This window comes from Drosophila teissieri, chromosome 2L (genome assembly GCF_016746235.2).
Source record: "Drosophila teissieri strain GT53w chromosome 2L, Prin_Dtei_1.1, whole genome shotgun sequence".
NCBI classification, from domain to species: domain Eukaryota; kingdom Metazoa; phylum Arthropoda; class Insecta; order Diptera; family Drosophilidae; genus Drosophila; species Drosophila teissieri.
Window position 1 is genome coordinate 2,009,746 of NC_053029.1, and position 18,436 is coordinate 2,028,181.

General features: G+C 47.8%; 8 protein-coding genes across 9 annotated transcripts; 6 read left to right on the forward strand and 2 right to left on the reverse strand.

The window, feature by feature from the left end:
- Positions 1–573: 573 nt before the first annotated feature.
- Positions 574–1,979, forward strand: LOC122625961 (derlin-1). Its single transcript, XM_043806037.1, has 4 exons — positions 574–930; positions 990–1,244; positions 1,303–1,413; positions 1,472–1,979. The coding sequence occupies exons 1-4, from the start codon at positions 686–688 to the stop codon at positions 1,596–1,598; spliced, it is 738 nt and encodes a 245-aa protein (XP_043661972.1). The 5' UTR covers positions 574–685; the 3' UTR covers positions 1,599–1,979.
- LOC122625960 (BRCA2-interacting transcriptional repressor EMSY) lies at positions 1,906–7,226 on the reverse strand. The gene is made up of 5 exons (XM_043806035.1): positions 7,021–7,226; positions 6,722–6,896; positions 6,379–6,649; positions 3,331–5,653; positions 1,906–3,251 (listed from the first exon to the last, which is right to left on the reverse strand). Exons 1-5 carry the CDS (start codon positions 7,079–7,081, stop codon positions 3,019–3,021), a joined length of 3,063 nt encoding a protein of 1,020 aa, XP_043661970.1. The 5' UTR covers positions 7,082–7,226; the 3' UTR covers positions 1,906–3,018.
- A 481-nt stretch (positions 7,227–7,707) lies between these two features.
- LOC122626388 (histidine triad nucleotide-binding protein 3) lies at positions 7,708–8,558 on the forward strand. The gene is made up of 3 exons (XM_043806631.1): positions 7,708–8,069; positions 8,129–8,319; positions 8,373–8,558. The coding sequence occupies exons 1-3, from the start codon at positions 7,733–7,735 to the stop codon at positions 8,412–8,414; spliced, it is 570 nt and encodes a 189-aa protein (XP_043662566.1). The 5' UTR covers positions 7,708–7,732; the 3' UTR covers positions 8,415–8,558.
- A 125-nt stretch (positions 8,559–8,683) lies between these two features.
- Positions 8,684–10,978, forward strand: LOC122613425 (uncharacterized protein KIAA2013 homolog). Its single transcript, XM_043787598.1, has 5 exons — positions 8,684–8,961; positions 9,011–9,491; positions 9,551–10,483; positions 10,545–10,669; positions 10,731–10,978. Exons 1-5 carry the CDS (start codon positions 8,775–8,777, stop codon positions 10,916–10,918), a joined length of 1,914 nt encoding a protein of 637 aa, XP_043643533.1. The 5' UTR covers positions 8,684–8,774; the 3' UTR covers positions 10,919–10,978.
- An 84-nt stretch (positions 10,979–11,062) lies between these two features.
- LOC122613430 (aspartate aminotransferase, mitochondrial) lies at positions 11,063–14,381 on the reverse strand. 2 transcript variants are annotated; one of them, XM_043787620.1, is made up of 5 exons: positions 14,211–14,381; positions 12,498–12,657; positions 12,334–12,435; positions 12,022–12,270; positions 11,063–11,955 (listed from the first exon to the last, which is right to left on the reverse strand). In XM_043787620.1, exons 1-5 carry the CDS (start codon positions 14,276–14,278, stop codon positions 11,260–11,262), a joined length of 1,275 nt encoding a protein of 424 aa, XP_043643555.1. In that variant the 5' UTR covers positions 14,279–14,381; the 3' UTR covers positions 11,063–11,259. The 2 variants fall into 2 exon arrangements, with proteins under 2 accessions (XP_043643555.1, XP_043643546.1); XM_043787611.1 differs by lacking the exon at positions 14,211–14,381 and adding an exon at positions 13,380–13,526.
- A 542-nt stretch (positions 14,382–14,923) lies between these two features.
- Positions 14,924–15,661, forward strand: LOC122611809 (pulmonary surfactant-associated protein D-like). Its single transcript, XM_043785145.1, has one exon. It carries the CDS (start codon positions 14,924–14,926, stop codon positions 15,659–15,661), a length of 738 nt encoding a protein of 245 aa, XP_043641080.1.
- A 277-nt stretch (positions 15,662–15,938) lies between these two features.
- Positions 15,939–16,670, forward strand: LOC122611810 (pulmonary surfactant-associated protein D-like). The gene has a single exon (XM_043785146.1). It carries the CDS (start codon positions 15,939–15,941, stop codon positions 16,668–16,670), a length of 732 nt encoding a protein of 243 aa, XP_043641081.1.
- Positions 16,671–17,434: 764 nt separating this feature from the next.
- LOC122611811 (ladderlectin-like) lies at positions 17,435–18,079 on the forward strand. Its single transcript, XM_043785147.1, has one exon. It carries the CDS (start codon positions 17,435–17,437, stop codon positions 18,077–18,079), a length of 645 nt encoding a protein of 214 aa, XP_043641082.1.
- Positions 18,080–18,436: the final 357 nt, after the last annotated feature.

An 18,436-nucleotide genomic window follows, 5' to 3' on the forward strand; every position in this document is an offset into this window, starting at 1 on the left:
ATTGCGGGATCAAAGGTGAAGAAGTACGGAAGGGGCACACCACAAATATAATGAAAATAACTTAAATCCATCAATATGGCTGCAGATACTGACAACAAAGAAAAAACGATTTTAGGTATTAATGAATTGCACACCAATATGGACAATGCGTCAAATTAAAAACGATTTCCCACATTTCAGGGTTACTTATAAATATAATGGAGCATTAAGGTCCTAAAGTTTTAAAACGAGCATTATATTGACTTTTATTTGCTTTAGCATAAATTAAAAATACATTAATATTTTACTAAAACTTATTTTGTATTATGATAGTAATCTGATTACAAATGATATCATCAGACATTATTCAAAATGTTATTTTTCCAACTTAACGTATTATCATATATTATTTGCTAACAAAGTTATGCTTAAGATTTGTAGACCATAATAATTGTTTTCTACAAACAGAAAATCCTTTCAAAAAATAAGAAATTTGAAATGCCGCAACAGGCATTCACTGGGAAGCGCGTTCGTGCAGCTAACGGTCACCCCAGCCGATAGGCACGACCCTTGCCATTCGCCCCGAGCAGCCGCCAGTGCCATCTCCAAAAAGACACGTAAAGCAACAAAAATAGAGAAAATCACTCCGCATAAAAGTAGCAAATTAATGAATTAAACTAAACCACAAACACAAGAAGCACACACAATGGACGCTGGCGTGTGGTACCGCTCGCTGCCCCGCTTCACCCGGTACTGGCTGACGGCCACCGTGGTGCTGAGCATGCTCTGTCGCTTCGATATGATACCCCTCCATTGGCTTCATCTGGACCGGTCGGCTGTTTTCGGCAAGCTGCAGCTCTGGCGCTGCGTGACGTCACTGTTCGTCTTTCCCATATCGTCGAACACGGCGTTCCACTTCCTCATCAACTGCTTCTTCATCGTGCAGTACAGGTGAGTCTTCCAGACAGCACATCAGATGGTTACGACTACGGATTTCTTTTGCTTTGCAGCTCCAAGCTGGAGAAGGATCAGTACGCCCGGAGTCCGGCTGATTACCTGTACCTGCTGATCGTCGCGGCGGTGCTGGCCAACATCGGAGGCATGATCTTCAACGTGTTCTTCCTCATGGACATGCTCGTGCTGGCCATCACCTACATCTGGTGCCAGCTGAACAAGGACGTCACTGTGAGCTTCTGGTTCGGCACTCGGTTTAAGGCCATGTACCTACCCTGGGTGCTGGCCGCCTTCGAGTTCATTTTCCACTTGTAAGTCGTGCACGGTACTCCCTTATATGAGCTGATTGTAATCGGTAATCCTCTGCAGCTCCCTCGCCTCGTTGGTGGGCATATTCGTGGGACATGTCTACTACTTCTTCAAGTTCCAATACTCCCAGGATCTGGGCGGCACTGCCCTGCTGGAAACCCCTCAGTTCTTGTAAGCACACGAGCACATCTTGTGGTGCCAGCGATAATAATTCACCGTTTTGTTGCAGGAAGCGCCTGGTGCCGGACATTTCCGGCGGATTCGGCGGCTTCGGACTCCCACCGGAGAGCAGAGCACCACCTAGGCAGGCTCCCGAAAGTCCCTGGGGCCGGGGCATGACCTTGGGCCGCAACTGAGCTCCAAGCTGATCCTCGAAACACTAGACTAATTCCCTTTTTTACGGTTTGGTTTCCTCTATTTCTCAACCAAGCTCTTTACAAAGCTCATACTTTTTCAACTATTCATACTATTCAATCACCACTCGATTCGATTCTCTGGCGACAGCAATAAGTTAACATGTTAAGTGGCAGGATTGCAGTGTGCATTGATGAAATTATATTAATATATGTTTGTACATATACAATCATTAAACAAGACAAAAGTATCCGGTGATGTGATGCATTTCAATAGATATAGATTTGGTGAAACGAAACCAGCTCCTTTTGTTACATTTAAATTTATTTCGTTTAAAATTTCTATGCTAAAAATTTTACAGCGACACGCATCGTTCAACAATATTTTGTATTACATTTTTCACTTTTCGTGGAGGGGGATTCTCTGTTTTGATGCTTATTTCGTGTTTTTTTGTTTGGGGCTTGGTCGAAAAGTTACAACATTCCTCTTAAGATTTGGATTTACAAAACCGACGCATAAAATACTTAACATCTATAAATCGTTAATGGTTAATCATCTGTTTTGGGTGTGGCATGTGGCATCCTCCTTCCGTTGAAGTTGAAACATGTGTGGTTCTTAGCCGAACTAGGTCTATACATGTGTATATTTATATGTGCGATAGGGGTTTGCATTTCGAAATTCATCAGATATTTACATGTTCGCGGTTGGGTCAACTAGGGTCTATAATCTCATACAATTAAGAATCTTTCAAGTTGAACATTTAAACAATTTCATCGCTTTCTTGCGCGCTGCTCAAATTTGTTTGTGTACATTTTCGCTTCCTTCTGCGTTGCGTTGGCCAACTAACTTAGGCAACTAAATTAGAATGAAATTATGCTAGGCAAAGGTTGAGGGTGAGAGGTTGAGGTTGGGGCGAAGTGTGGAATCTATTTACAAGCTATACAAATTAAGGTAGTCCGCAGAGGCATCTGCCCTATTTACAGGAGAGAGGGTGATCGATTCCAGGCTCCGCAGATTGCAGGCGAATGAAATGGGCGCGTAAAACTAGAACTAACACGATTTCCAGGGTATACTTTTCACTATACGATACTATGTTTAGAACAATGGTGGTTTGTGTGATTTGGCAACTTAACTATTGCGAGCGTTTCAACGTTCCACAAACGGCTCCACAAACACAAGCATAGAGAACTGTTTACGATTATCTTGCACTTTGCTCCAAGGCTGCGGGTTGCGATCATTAGAAATAAGTGGGAAAACCTTCGACATTGACGCTAAACTACCAACTAAACCTAATTCAAACCGGGTCTGCTGTGTGTGTGGGTGTGGGTGTGTGTGTGTGTGTGGTGTGTGCGTTCTCTCACTCGATTATATCTCGAAATGGGGATCGTTTAAGGTAACTTAATTGCTGATTGGACAACCGATCTATTGGGTAGCTGCTCCTGCGCTGCTCCCTGTTCCTCCTGCCCCCAGTGGATGTTCCAGGGGCTTCTGCTTCTGCTTCGGCTGCTGGGGCGACGTCGAGACGATGGCTGCCTTCACGGTGGTGGTGGCCGTTTCTGGCGATATGTTGCTGGTGCTCTCGATCTCGATGGGCTGCTCCAGGTCCATGTCCACGTACTCGATGGCACTCTCATCCTCCGGGTGCAGCTCAATTACTGAAAATACGAGTATAAAAATAATAAATTAACGAGTCAGTTCAACTCCATTACATGCACATTAGCTATATAGACTCACTGCTATTGTTCAGGTCCATGGTAGAGGGCTGCTCACTGCGCTCCCCAGCTTCCTCCTCGGCGTCCTCGTCCTCCTCGATGATTACATCGTCCAGATTTTGCTTCGAGGTGGTGGTGGCAGACTTGGTGGCCGCCTGATCCAGCTCCATCTCCCAATCGGTGGCATTGAACACCACCAGGGGCGAGCTCTTCACCGACGCCTGATTGAGTTCCCCAGCGGTGCCGTTGTCTGCCACAATGATGGGCATGTTAATGATATCGATGGGCGTGTCCTCCGTGATGAGTTGGTTGGCTTTGGGCTTTGCACCGCCTGAGGGATTGGGAGATGAGCCGGCACTGGTTGTGGGCGCTGGCGAGGTGCTTGCGCCGATGACCAGCACATTGGATTTGGGCTTTGTGGCCAGCGTGAGTGCCCTCATTCCACTCGCCGCACTCGCTGGCAGGAAGACCAGGTTATTCTTACCACCGCCCGCAGTGGCGAAGGTCAGTGTGGTCGGTTTGCTGCCCAAACTTGGCTGCTTGGCACTGGAGGTCAAGCCGGATATGGTCGTCGTGGTGGTGGTGGGACTGCTGCTTCCGCTGCTCGCGCTCCCTGTCGCCGGCTGGAGTATCTTTTGTATGCTGATCCTCTGCTCCCGCGCCGCCAGATTTGTTGGCGACACAGTGGTGGTGGTGGTCACTACTCCCCCCGCTGCAGATACCGCAGTGCTGCTAGCGTTATTGAACTTGTGAATAATGCTGCCAGCTGGCAGTTTACCCGGCTGCAGGAATAGCTTGCCATTGGGTGAGCAAATCTTTATGTTCCGCAGGGCACTGCTGGGCACCTGTTTGATGGTGGCTGCTCCGCCCGAGCTGCTGGTTAGCTTGATGTTCCCCAGAATCTGAGGCCCAGCCCCTGCTGCACCGATTCCTGTTGCTCCTGCGGCACCAATAACGGCTGCGCCGGCGGCAGCACCACTGGCTCCTTTGATCGGGGGCGTTACCTTCGCTCTGAAGAGATTCGCCGGCATTGTGGTTCCGGCCGAGGGCAGCGGAGTGATCAATGTGTTGTTTAAACTACTAGCTGGTATATTCTTGATGATGTTGACGGTGGAGGCGCTGCTTAAGGGAGTGACCCTGGAGTCCTTGAGTGGCGACAAAGGACCGCCAATGGGTTCCGTATACGGCAGCAGACGAACCGCCGAACTGGGCAAGGTCTTGGGCTTGGCATCGCCCTCAAGGATGTTGAATTTCTTGGGCGTTGTCTTGGCGCCCGCTGGCAGGAGCGTGGAGTTGGCGGAACTGGTGGGCGAGGCCACGGCTGCTCTCAGCTTACCGCCCATCGAAGGAGCCGGGATCTTCTGAACACTGATTATCTGCGGCGCCAATGGAAGATTCGCGGTGGAAATGGGCGTGGGTGTAGTGGCCGCAGCGGGCAACGCATCCGAGTGTCGTTCCTCCGCCACAAACTTCTTGGTGGGCGATCCCTGACCTGGCGTGGACACCGGCACGGGTGTCGTCTGCAGCTTCTCCTTGAACACTATGGGAGAGTTGGCGAATCCCCGCGAGGCCGGCGTTGTGGGTGATCCAATTTCGGCGGACGCCAGACCACTTTGCGGCCCATAGATCACGGGCTTAATGGTCTTCAGGGGCTTCAGCGTGACCAGTGGTCTCGGCTCGGTCAGGATGGTGTATGGAGGAGTGGCTGTGGATGTGGGCGTGGACGTGTGGGTGGGCGTCGAGGGATTGGATGCCGCCAGCGTTTTGAGCGCCTCATCCAGCACATACTCCACGTGCGGCTGCACCACCATGTGATTGGGCACCGTCTCCTGCGCTTGCATTAATACTTTCTGTTGCTGGTGGTGCTGCAACTTCTGTTGCAGCTGCTGTTGCAGTTGCTTCTGCGCTCGTCTGCCGCTCTTGGCGGGTGCGGCTATTCGCTTTGCTGCCGAAGGCTCTCCCCCTGCGCAGGCCATGTTCCTGCCGCCCAAGGGACTGCCCGACTGCGTGGAGGGTGACCCGCCCAGGCTGTTGCTAAGGTTCCGTTTGCTGGCCAGCCGCTGCTTGTGCTTCATCTGCTGCTGGTAGAAGTAGCGCTGCTGTAGCGTTCGCGGGGTTAGCCGCTTCTCTGGGGGCACAGGGTCCGCCTCCTCCACGCCGGGATTGGAGGTGGGATTCAGCTGCTGTTGCTGCTGCTGCTGCTGCGAGGCCGGCAGATGCGGCTGCTGCGGATGTGGTTGCTGCATGTGCCTCTTCTTGTTGGGCTTGCCGTCCATTCCGCTCTCGTTCTCCTTGCGCTTCTGTGTCATTTTCTTCACCTCGTTGGGCACATCCGGAACTTTGAACTGTGGGAAGGAAGAACATGGTTTTAAATCGTTGAAAAATTAATATTTCTATATCATTTGGATATTTTTATTACTCATAACAAGAGTTTGTGTAACTATTTCTGAAAACAGGAGCCAGTTTTTCTTAGCTGTATTACGTGCATTTTTAGGTTTAAAAACGCATTCCTAGAAATAAAATTTTGGCATATTTATTTTTGCTCGTTATATAATCCAATTCAAAATCCAATTCGAACGGCACGGAAAGTTCACCCTCTATCGATAACAGCTGGACGCCAACAGAATGTTAAGCCCGGTTAACAGATACTCACAGTTTTCTGTTACTGGCAGTTAAAGTTAAATAGCTGATTACCAAAGATATATCCACAAATAAGCGAAAAACGATTGGGAAACTCAAAAGGTGGCATGCGACAATGTAAAAAGTTACTTCGTATGGAGGCAATCGCACTTTTTATATTTTTCCCGCCTATTTAGCTTTCTGATTGGAACGCAACATCCCAACAGGATTGTTTGAGTGGCAGATTTTTATTTTCATTAGGCATCTCGATTTGTTTTCTTTTATTCCGAGGATCCCATCATTGGCGTTTATATTCCAAAGGGGATTAGCCCATGGCCACTTTTTGGCAGCGCCCGAAAGCAGCCACCCACTTGTTTTCATGGCAGGTACAGTCTGCACATTCGCTATCCTCAGGCGAGGGAAACTACATGGCTGGGATTATGTAACTCACCGGCTCCTCCATGATCACCATGGTGGTATCCTGGGTCCGGGCACCACGCGGATATTTCAGGCTCATCAGCGAGGCCTGCTCCACGAGGGCTTCTCCAAAGTGGGCCGCCGTCTCGGCCGGAGCCGCCAATTTGGCGTTTTCCTCACAGGCTTTGGCCGCCAGGTCATTGGCAACGATGCTCAGAGCAGTTTGTGGACTAATCCTGGGAAGCAGGGGATAAGGGCGTCGTCCCTCGCGCGACCATTCCTGCCAGGTGTTGGGTCCACAAACGCTGCAAGGGCAGTAGTACAGATACACAGGGGATTAGTATGGGTTTTCCACTGCAGTACGGTCGTAATCTCACTTTTCCGCTATGGTGCAGAGCTGCTCGTCGTTGGCCGCCCTCCGCACTTCCGCACGATGGCGCTCCTGGTTGATATGGAAGTGCTGGCGCAGCTCCTCGAGCAGTTTCGCCTTGGTTTCACTGAGGGCTCCTTGGGCGCGAAAAACGCTCACCACATGCGAATAGGACTCGAGTTCTGGTGGGCACAAAAACAGAGACAACAGGAAGAATGTGCTTTAGTTGGCTACGCTCCAATCGGCGGCAGATCCTCGAGAGCTCCCGAGGATGGAAGTGAATTTCGTGGACCACTCAGCTCTCACCCAGTCGACGCAGCATGCCTCGGCACTCGTCCCGCGACATTTCCAGCGTTTGCGGCCACATCCCGACTTTCCCGTGATTTACGTCCTTGGCCGTCGGCGATCCCGTGCTTTTCCGGTTGCTTGAGCTTTGGCCAACGCAGGATTAAGTCGCTAATTCAAAAAATACGGATAAATGGTTTGCTATTCCTAATAAAATAAAGCAATAAGAATATCGAACTATCGATGGGCGATAGGCTCCTGCGGTCACACTACGGCTAGGAGGAAATATAGGTATCGAACTATCGCAGGTGGTAGGCCAGCGATAGATCGAATGGGATATAATAAATTTAATTAAAACTAAAAATAAGCAAATAAATAGTCACAGAGGTACACCAATTTTGTATGTACCACAACGATCTATACTTGCACAGTAATTTCATGAACTTAGCTATGAGCAAATGTGTGTTTTTTCGAAAACCAACTGTTATGATATGAAACAATTATGTATATATTTTCAAATACTAGTATTGGATCTGCCTTTTTCCTTTTCCCGATATTTTAAAATTTAAATACAAGATTTAAAGTTCCCGCCTACCAATGGAATATTTCCAATGCAAGTGCACATAAGACCGTTCGATAGTTAACCGATTAATACCCGTTGCAATGTTTACTCCGTTTATCTAAACAATTTGGCCAATTCGAAAGGCTAAGACGATCTCAGATACAAACATTAATGGCAAGAAAAGTGAAGTACATGCCGATTCAGTCAAAAGGCAGTATGAAAAGGAAGGCAAAAATGTACATAGCCGGCCTGGCCGGTTTGGGCCTCATCGTTTTGGTATCGATCTACAATTCTACGAGTGGCGAGGGTCGGCAGGCGGATGGCCAGAAATGCTTCTTCTGCGACTTCGCCCACCGCCGCCAAGGACCTCCACCCGTCCTGGAGGTGGAGACGTCCGAGTACGTGATCTTCAAGGACAAGTACCCGGCGGCCAAGCATCACTATCTGGCGATTCCCAAGGAGCACTTCGACAGCCTGAAGGCGCTCAACAAATCCCATGTCGGATTGGGTAAGCCACGTTTCGCATTAATTACCAACCGCACTAATGATCATTTCCTGCGTTCGCAGTCCGGCGCATGGAGCAGGGCATGATGGAGTTCCTGAGATCAAAGAACGTTGATCCCAAGGAGGCGATTGTCGGCTTCCACTTGCCGCCTTTTATATCGGTGCACCACCTCCATCTCCACGGTATTTACCCGCCTGCCGACATGAGTTTCGGAAACAGGATCAGCTTTATGCCCTCCTTCTGGTTCAAAAAGGTAAGGAACCTCCTTTACCTCGCCCTCCACCTATTGACATTGCCTTCTTGCAGTCCAATGATGCGATTCGGGAGTTGGAGAACCGGGAACTGTGATATGCGTTTGCTTACGGGAGAGGTGCAATTTAAAATTAAGAGTTATTTCATTACTGCCCATAGTTTGAACCGGCTGTGAGAACCCAGTGAGAACCAAGACCTTTAAAATGTACAAAGAAATACAATAAATTGTACAATTTATAATAAAGTGTAATTGTGTTAGAAACTTCGGATAAACTCCATCAGATCAAGGCACAATACCCTGTAATTCGTACCGATAAACAGAGATATCGATTTGCGGTAGACCAGCCGTACCATCACTATAGCAGTTGCCATTCACTGGGAAGCGCAAAAATGGTCTAAAACTGAAATGTTTTTCTATTTTCCGACATTTTCCGGCCTCCAAAACACTGCTGGAAAATGTTGTTCCGCTCAGCAAAAAGCAAGTTCGACGCCGGCGACGTGATCCGTCGAATGAAGCGCCTGGCGGAGGGCACGATGTCCTCGTACCGCCGGCTGTTCCTTCTGCTCCTCTGCGTCTGTGTGGTCTTCTATATGATTCCGCCGATCTTTCGCTATATCTTCCTCAGTGCCCCCGAGCAGAAGGGTGAGTGGAGCGCGTTCAAAAGTTCTGGACTTATCCCCGCCCATTGCAGATCCCCACAGCATGTGCATGGACGACCGGCTGACGCCCTTCATCCTCCAGAACTTTGAGTTCGATGCCAATATCCGTCACGTGTCACCAGCGAAAATGGCCGGTGAACGCGATTTCACGCCCTACGTGGGCAACGGCTATCTGGGGCTGGAGATCGCACACGACGCCTTTCTGAACATCAAGAATGGCAGGGCCATGCAGCTGCCTATTCGCTTCCAGCCGGTGGTCTCCGTTTCGGGAGGCTCCGTAACTGGCGGCGAAAAGGAGGCCACTGTCGTCGAGTATCTGACGGGAATGGTCCATCGATTCCAGTGCTTTGCTGGTTTCTTCGTTTCGTACACCTACTATGCCCATCGCACTCAGCCGAATATCTTCATGCAGGAGCTGCAGATCACTAACACCAGGAACCTCTTGGAGGACATTGAACTAATCATGCCACGCGTCAATCTCCAGAAGCTCACCAGGCGAACAGTGCCCCTCAGGTTTGGCTTGGACTTGACTTTAGTCGGCGAAGAAGTTCATGCCTATTTAACCCTTTCAGTGAACCCGTCTCCGTTGGAGTGTTTACCTACACAGAGTTGGAGGTGCTCACGGGCACAGTCCAGCTTCAGTCAGAAAATCCCAGTAAATCCATTGTAATTAGCATAGTGAAGCCGCAGATGGACTCCAAACTGCAGCTGAGAAAGCGGGGCACAGTTCGAATTGTGTATCCCACAGCAGTGCAATACTCCAAACCAGTGGCGGAGGCCCAAGTCGGCGGTATAAGCGAGGCCATTGAGCAGCAGGCCACTCAGGCGATGGCCAAGCTACTGCAGAAGCTTGGCTCCAAGCCCTCGAACCCAGGATCCTTGAACAGCGTAAACATCTATCGCCAGGAGCACATTGACGTTTGGACTGATTTGTGGGCCACTGGCTTTACGATAAGCACCTCCAAGGCGGAGAACAGCTTGAACGGCGATCGCATCAATGCCACTATGTATGCAGTTCTGTCCCAGGTGCGCAGCTTTGAGTTTGAGGAGACGGGCGGCTCCAAAAAAGAGGATATAGCCAAGGCGCTGACCTACGCCGAAGGCTGCTACGACTCGTATCACACTCTGCAAGCGGAGAATCTTTGGCGGGAGATGTCCAATCTCCAGCAGCTCAATTCCCTGGTTACATCGTGGATGCTAACGTTGGAGAAGCAGGGCTGCCACAATCTCATCCGAGCGGGAGCTTCGGGAGTCATTCAAGCGATGGTCCTGAGCTTTGGCAGTTTTCGTTTCAGCAATCAGCATCTGGAGTGCAACATCCATCCGAAGTTTCTGCATAGGGACTTCCACTTCAGGCGCCTCAATTACGGCAACAAAACCCATGTCAATGTCACCATTATTGTGGATGATGACAATAAGGCGGTGATCAACATCGCGCTGGATCGTTCGGACAGGAGCTACTACGCTTGCGACGGCGGCTGCCTGGATGAGCCCGTGCTGCTCACGTAATTTTTAACCATTTGCAATCCCCTGGGAATATATGATCGAAATTGTATCATTTTGCAGGCCAAATCGACGACAATTCCCAGTCAAGCTGACTGAACCCCTAACAGCAATATTATACATAACCGAGGACAAACAGCACATGGAAGAGCTGCACCATGCCATCCACGTAAAGGAAGTGGTCGAAGGTGAGCATTTTTACTAGGAAACCATATGCCAGGTAACAAATTATTTAAATACTTTCTTCAGCTCCCGCGCATGAGCAGCATTTGATCGCGCTGCATCGACATGGCCACCAACTGGGTGGATTGCCCACGCTTTTCTGGGTTTCTGTGTGTGCAATAATCATAGTATTCCACATATTCCTGTGCAAGCTCATTATCAAGGAGTACTGCGAACCGAGCGATAAGTTAAGATATCGTTATAACAAACCGTGATCCTAGTTGTATATAAAAATTGGATGCTAGTAAAATATGATTATCGAAATGCGAAATGAACACCAATCTTTTATACCTGTGCTACCCAAATAAGTGTGTACTTAACCAAATCTGTTAATTTTCCATAAAAAATGCCGAATCGTGTTTACTAACATTTTAAATGCTTTATTTTTTAAAAGGCAGATCATTTAGCTTATATACAGAGATATGGATAGAGAGTGTGCAAAATGCATTGTTTTATCTAGACTTCTCAATTTCGTCGGTGCTATAAAATTCGTACATGTGCCGATTAGAAGGTACTACAGAAACTCCATCTCTACATCGATCTCCACTGGTCCTCCTTACTTGGTAACCTTGTGTATGCTTTCAGCCAGGTACTCAACATTCTTGCTGGTAACTCCCGCCATCGAAACACGACCATCGTTGGTGAGATAGACGCTGTGATCCTTGATTAGCTTCTGGACCTGCTCCGGCTTCAGACCCGTGAAGCAGAACATACCGATTTGGTTGACAATGTGGTCCCAGTTTTGGCTGGATCCCAGTTTAATTAGATTGTCCTTGAGCTTGGTGCGCACATCGATGATGCGGTCGGCCATCAGCTTCACATCCTTCAGCCACTGGGCGCGCAAGTCCTCGTTGTTCAGGATCTCGGCGGCAATACGAGCTCCATGGACCGGGGGATTGGAGTACAGACCACGGATCAGGATTTTCACTTGCGACATCACGCGAGCAGCCTCCTCCTCGTCGGAGCACAGCACGGTGAAGGCGCCGGCGCGCTCACCATACAATCCCATGTTCTTGGCGAAACTCTGGGCCAAGCAGAAGTCGTGGCCATCGGCCTCGAAGGTGCGGACAGCCTGGGCATCGCGGTCAATGTCTCCGGTGGCGAATCCCTGGTAGGCCATGTCGATGAAGGGATACAGATTGCGCTTCTTCACCAGCGCCGAGATCTCGCGCCACTGCTCCAAAGTGGGATCCACTCCAGTGGGGTTGTGGGCGCAGGCGTGCAGAAGAACAATGCTCCTCTCGGGGATTTTCTGAAATACATTATGAACAGTGGGTAAGCGCAATGAAGAAATTGAATCAGTGGTAATATGCATCACCTTCAGATCCTCAATAAGTCCGCTGAAGTCAAGGGCGCAGGTGTCCTTGTCATAGTAGCGGTATCGGTTCACCGGCAGGCCGGCGTGCTCGAAAATGGCCACATGGTTGCCCCAGGATGGCGACGGGATGTAGATCTCGCGGTTGCCCTGCCAGAACATGGCCAGGAAGGCGGCTCCGATGCGCAGAGCGCCAGTTCCACTGATGGACTGGGCGGTCACATTGTGCTTGGCCGCCAGGCGCTTGGATCCCTGTAATCACAGTTCAATTAGTCATTATTTAAGATATTCCTTGGCTATCAGGGATATAATTACCTTGCCAAGAGCCAGCTCAATGGCCTTGTTGTAGAACTCGGGAATGCCGATGATTGTGGCGTATTCCTTGTCCAGCTTACGGCTGAGCACTCTGTTCTCGGCCTGATCACGAACAAAAGCTATGTTTTTAATATGGTTTTAGCTTAAGTATGATCTGAACTCACCTCCCGAACACTGGGGAGCACGAAGGGCTGGGTGTTATCATCACGATAGGCGCCAGCGCCCAAGTTGATCTTCTTGGGATTGGTGTCCTTCTTGAAGGCCTCCGTAACGCCCAAGATGGCATCGGGTGGACCCATCTGCACCTCGGAGAACCATGTTGATCTGAAATAATAATGTCATTTAATATTTTCATTCCAATATCCACCACGTATCTACTATAACATCCCAATATCTGGCAAAGTTGCCAAGTGATTTCTGTTTCCCGTCAACCTTTAACCCTAGAATGCCCGTGAAGGCCCCACCTTTAACCCTAGAATGCCCGTGAACGCCCCACGAAGTCCTTATCTGGTTTGAATTTAATTGGTAGATTACGAAACTGCTTAGTGGGTTATCTCATCCACGTCTGGCCACTTGTGGCTATCATTTATCATTTCGCTTTCATGACTAAAGTTTGAAAGTCATCTAGAGGTTTTCTTGGATTTCGCCCCCACAGTTAACAAGTCGCTGCCCCAACGACATGGGGGTCTTAAATTGCCCCCCTCTTATCAGCTGTAAACATGTTATGGGAACTCGGTCGGCGATTACAAAGTATACCATATACATAGATCCATTTGGGCCTACGTCAGCGATAAGGTCGATGGCTGTTTGCTGACGTAGTCGCCTTCCTCACGATATTCAGAGCCGCAATAAATCGTGCAGGTTATCAAACTTAATTAAACTCTTTCAATTAGGCGCCACCTGTCTTCGGATCTGATTGTTTGATTTGCGGAAGGAAATCACTTCCACTCGCTTCGATAAAACAAACCGCCCAAAAGCCCAAGGAGCTCCATAAAATGGAAATCAGAGCACGCGACCAAAGCGTGATATGACCACGAATACCCTACACTCTGTTCGCTCGGCACATCCGCTCGCCCGGGTCGTTGGACCACACGTGCACAATGTCCTTCAGCGTCATCAGCAGCGTTCGGTTCATAGCGTTTCCAAATTTCTAAATACCGCAGCGGTAGGGGCGATTTAATACTTGCAAATTTTGATGTAAACTGAATAGTTTTTGAGGTTTTTTCCATAGTTGATTTCGTACACATTCAAATATTTAGTAATTGAAATTGTTATTTATTTCCAACCACCAAATAACCACTAAATACATAATAGGTTATTCAAGAACGTCGAAGTGAAGTGATTTAAGCTCCTGCAGGGCATTTGGCACTCGTTATCTGGCAACCTATCTATCCATCATGTGCTTTCAAAATGTCCCCCCAGGCGGAATGAAATTGGCAAAAAATAGCATGGAGCGTCATAAAATTGGCTTTAAAAATAAATACACATACGTCCGCTGAACAAATCAGTCTATACTACATAAAAACATATGCAAAAATTGGCCAATGAGATAAAAACAGCTGGAAACAGCCGGAAATAAACGCTTTAGATTTGCGTAGAACGAGTGATGATGAAATCAAAGGCGCTGCGCTGATATAACAGTAAATCCGGAGAACAGATTTAGCAGGCCGCTAAAAGTGGAGAACGAGTCCGCGAGGACAAACAAATTATGCAGTGCTGGGGAAAACAAACACAAGTGTGTCGCTGCAGTGCGACCGGCAACTGGAATGACCTTGGCAAATGACACCGCTGCATTTGCAACGTGTACCGCGTGCTGCCGTCTCTTTCCAGCGCACGCTGCCCCGCTGGGGAGCCCTCGCTCCGTCCCGCTTACTCACTTGCAGCGGAGGGCGGCGGGCGCCAATCGGTTGCTGATCAACAAACCGCGCTTACAGATCTGCGACATTGCTAAATGCACTGAGTGGTTGTACTATGCGTCGAGTTAATAACAATTACGAACTGCAATTATCGCTGCCAATCGCCGGCGGCCTCAATGGAATACTAAAGCCAAAAGCGGCGAGCACAAAAAGTCGTGAGCCGAAGCTTTGCCGGCCTGCGCTTTCGATATTTATCGCGGGGGTGAAAGCTCTCCAGTGCGCCCCTTTCGGACTTTTTCCAACCGAACTCTTGGCTTCTTGGCAAATAATAGTCGGGTGAATAAAAACTATTCAAAAATCACTTAGGTGGATTTTCATATTACATATACATATATATTTATATGGAAATGTAAGGGGGATGTAAATAAACTAAAAATTTTAGCTCGGGAATGGCTTCCATTTTAAAACCATGTTTCAGTATAAGTGCTTCGCTACCTGCTTCCATTACCTGCGTAACGGGTATCTGATAGTCGGGAAAACCGACTATAGCGTTCCTCTTGTTTTTTATTTTCTGAATAATTTAAAAATATATTCTAGTGCTCTGGTCAATTAATTGTCTGGATTTACATCCAGAATAGCAATTAAATTTCTTTAATGTATGTACATAATTCGTTGAGCTCCGTATAAGTAAGCCCGAAATTCGGAAAAAATGTGTCAGTTGAGTTTTTCGCAACATGTGTGGGCTGCGTACCTGTTTTTTGTGCCTCGTCGTTGCATCCTGCATCCTTTTCGGAGTGTGCCACTCCACCAGCGACTCCATTTGTGTCCTGAGCGATGCGCCTCAGCAATGTGGCGCCTTCTGCCTGGCAGCATTGCATCCACTGTACGATCAGTACGCCAAGTCCAGGCAACAGGAGCACAGCCAGGAGGCAATAGTGAAGCTGATTGTGGATTTTCGGGCTGAGCAGAAGGAGCTCGCGAATCACAGCCAAGAGGCAATAGTGAAGCTGATAGCAGATTTTCGGACGGAGCAGAAAGAGCTGTTCAATGTTCTTGCGGCGAATCTAACTGCCACCGCGAGCGGACTTGAATCAGTTACAGTGCCGCCTGGGTTCCAGATGATTGGATCCAGATACTTTTTCATAGAAAAATATGAGTGGAAAAGCAGGACTGATGCCGAGGAAACCTGTCGCGAAAAGGGCGGTCACCTAGCAGCCTTCGAAATCGAAGACGATTTTGAAGCCGTCACAAGAATCGTCGAGAAACATACCATATTCTGGCTGGGTTACCATCGAAATAGTGGGGACGCATTCGTGACGGCCACCGGAAATAAAGTATCGTTTATGAAGTGGATTTTAGGACAACCCGACAACGAAGGTGGCAAGCAGAACTGCGTTACCCTGTTCAATTCACACATGTATGATTGGGATTGCGAAGATACCAATCCCTTCATTTGCCAGTTGGACACATAATATAATATAATATAATTATATCTATACATAATTATGTGTCAAAAGCTCTGCAAATGTGTCGGCAGAGAGCAAGAACGGTTTTCGTGCAAACAATTTCTTATTGGTTTGGATTGATTAAATTAGAATTAATGAAATGCATGCCATTTTAAGCAATATTCAAATAAGATCACCTCGTACTTATTTTGGAGGGTACATAAGTACATATGTACATACATAAAAGCTCCGTATAAATAAGCCCGAAATTCGTCAAAAATGTGTCAATTCAGTTCTTCGCAACATGTTTCGCCTGCATATCGGTTTTTTGTGCCTCGTCATTGCATTCTGCATCCTTTTCGGAGTGTCTCACGCCACTAGCGACTCCATTTGTGTCCTGAGCAATGCGCCTCAGCAATGTGGCGCCTTCTGCCTGGCAGCCTTGCATCCACTGTACGATCAGTACTCCAAGTCCAGGCAACAGGAGCACAGCCAGGAGGCAATAGTTAAGATCATAGCGGATTTTCGGGCGGAGCAGAAGGAGGCAATGGTGAAGCTGATAGCGGATTTTCGGGCTGACCAGAAGGAGCTGTTCAATGTCCTTGCGTCGAATCTTACCGCGAGCAGACTTGAATCCATCTTGCAGAGCAGGCCAGTTACGGTGCCGCCTGGGTTCCAGAAGATTGGATCCAGATACTTTTTCATAGAATATAATAAGGGGAAAAGCTGGAGTGATGCCGAGGAAACCTGTCGCGAAAAGGGCGGTCACCTAGCAGCCTTCCGAACCGAAGACGAATTAGAAGCCATCACAAGAATCGTCCATAAATATACCTCCTTCTGGCTGGGTTACCATCGAAATAGTGAGGACGGATTCGTGACGGCCACCGGAAATAAAGGATCGTTTATGAAGTGGGGTTCAGAAGAACCCACCAACATTGGTGGCAACGAGCACTGCGTTGTCCTATTCAATTCATGCATGTATTATGGAAAATGCGATATTACCATTCCCTTCATCTGCCAGTTGGACACGGTTTAAGAAAGATAAAGATAATACGTAAATATCTATACATAATTATGTGCCAGGTGCTCTGCAAATGTGTCCGCAGAGAGTAAGAACAGTTTTCGTGCAAGCACACTATTATTGGGTTGAATTGAATAACACAGAATTAACCAAATGCATGCGATATATTCAAATTATTCAAATAGATCGTATTCATTTTGGCGGGTAGTACTTAAGCGCGCAGGGGAAAGCGTTCAGTGTTCGTTGTTTGCGGGTATACAGATTATGCTGAAGTACTGAGCCCCATGCTGGATCACATTGCTAGGCACCAGAACGAGTGGACCTCCAGTATTCTGCAAGCTAACAAAACAAAAGCGAGACTGGCCAGGATCGAGGCTCAATCTGACCATGTCCGTCTGTCCGTCCGTTTGTCCGTCCGTCTGTCCGTCCGTACAACTACAAAGTTGAGACTATGCATGCAGACTCCAGAGACTTAGACGCAGCGAAAATTTGACGACCCATTTGCCACGCCCACTCTACCTCCCACAAGCCGCCAAATTTCGTTCGCACTTCCACTACCTGAGTAACGGGTATCTGATAGTCGGGAAACGCAACTGTAGCGTTCTCTCTTGTTTTTTAGGGAATCATTTAAAAATATATTCCAGTGCTCTGTTCAATTATTTGTCTGCATTTACATAACTAAGCAATGGCATTTCTTTAATGTATGTACATAATTCGTTGAGGTCCGTATAAATAAGCCCGAAATTCGGCAAAACTGTGTCAATTGAGTTCTTCGCAACATGTTTCGCCTGCATATCGGTTTTTTGTGCCACGTCGTTGCATTCTTCATCCTTTTCGGAGTGTCCCACTCCACCAGCGAGTCCGTTTGTGTCCTCAGCGATGCGCCTAAGCAATGTAGCGCCTTCTGCATGGCAGCATTGCAGCCACTGTATAACCACTGCCAGAATGTTCGGGAGCTGTTGGATATCCTTGCGTCGAATCAAACTGCCACCGCGAGGAGACTTGAATCCACTTTGCAAAGCAGACCAGAGATAAAACCAGCCGGTACAGTGCCGCAAGGGTTTCAGAAGATTGGATCCAGATACTTTCTCATAGAAGAGAGTAAGATGAAATCCTGGACCGATGCCGAGGAAACCTGTCGCGAAAAGGGCGGTCACCTAGCATCCTTCCGAAACATAGCCGAGTTTCATGCCGTCAGGAGTAAAGTCTTTCCACTTTCCACGTTCTGGCTGGGAGGCCATCGAAATAGTGAGGACGAATTCGTGACGGCCACCGGAAATAAAGGATCGTATATTAAGTGGCATTTTGGACAACCCAACAACTTTGGTGGCCAGCAGAACTGCGTTGCCCTGAGCGTATTTCGCATGAATGATATGCACTGCGATCATGTCAATAACTTTATTTGCCAGTTGGACACTGTTTAATAAGTCTGAAGAGAATCCGCCACACTAATCTGCCTACTCGTTTTTCATCCTAATCTCTCAAATATTCCTAAACAGCTACTAAATGTAATCTAGTTAAGGCTCTTTGTACCATACTATAACTTTCCATTTTATTCGTCCGGTTATGTTCAGAAGCAAATAGATTAAAAAAAAAGCAAAAACAAAAACTTTGAACTATTCCTTTCAAAAAGAAAATATATTAGCAAAGTAATATTATTTTGTATAATAACATTTCACGTATATTTTTAGAGACGAATACAATTTCTCCAAGTAAGTAAGGTATATATTCCTGCCAATCGATAGTTCGCCGCACCCCCGTTAGTCGGCGGAGAAAGCTTT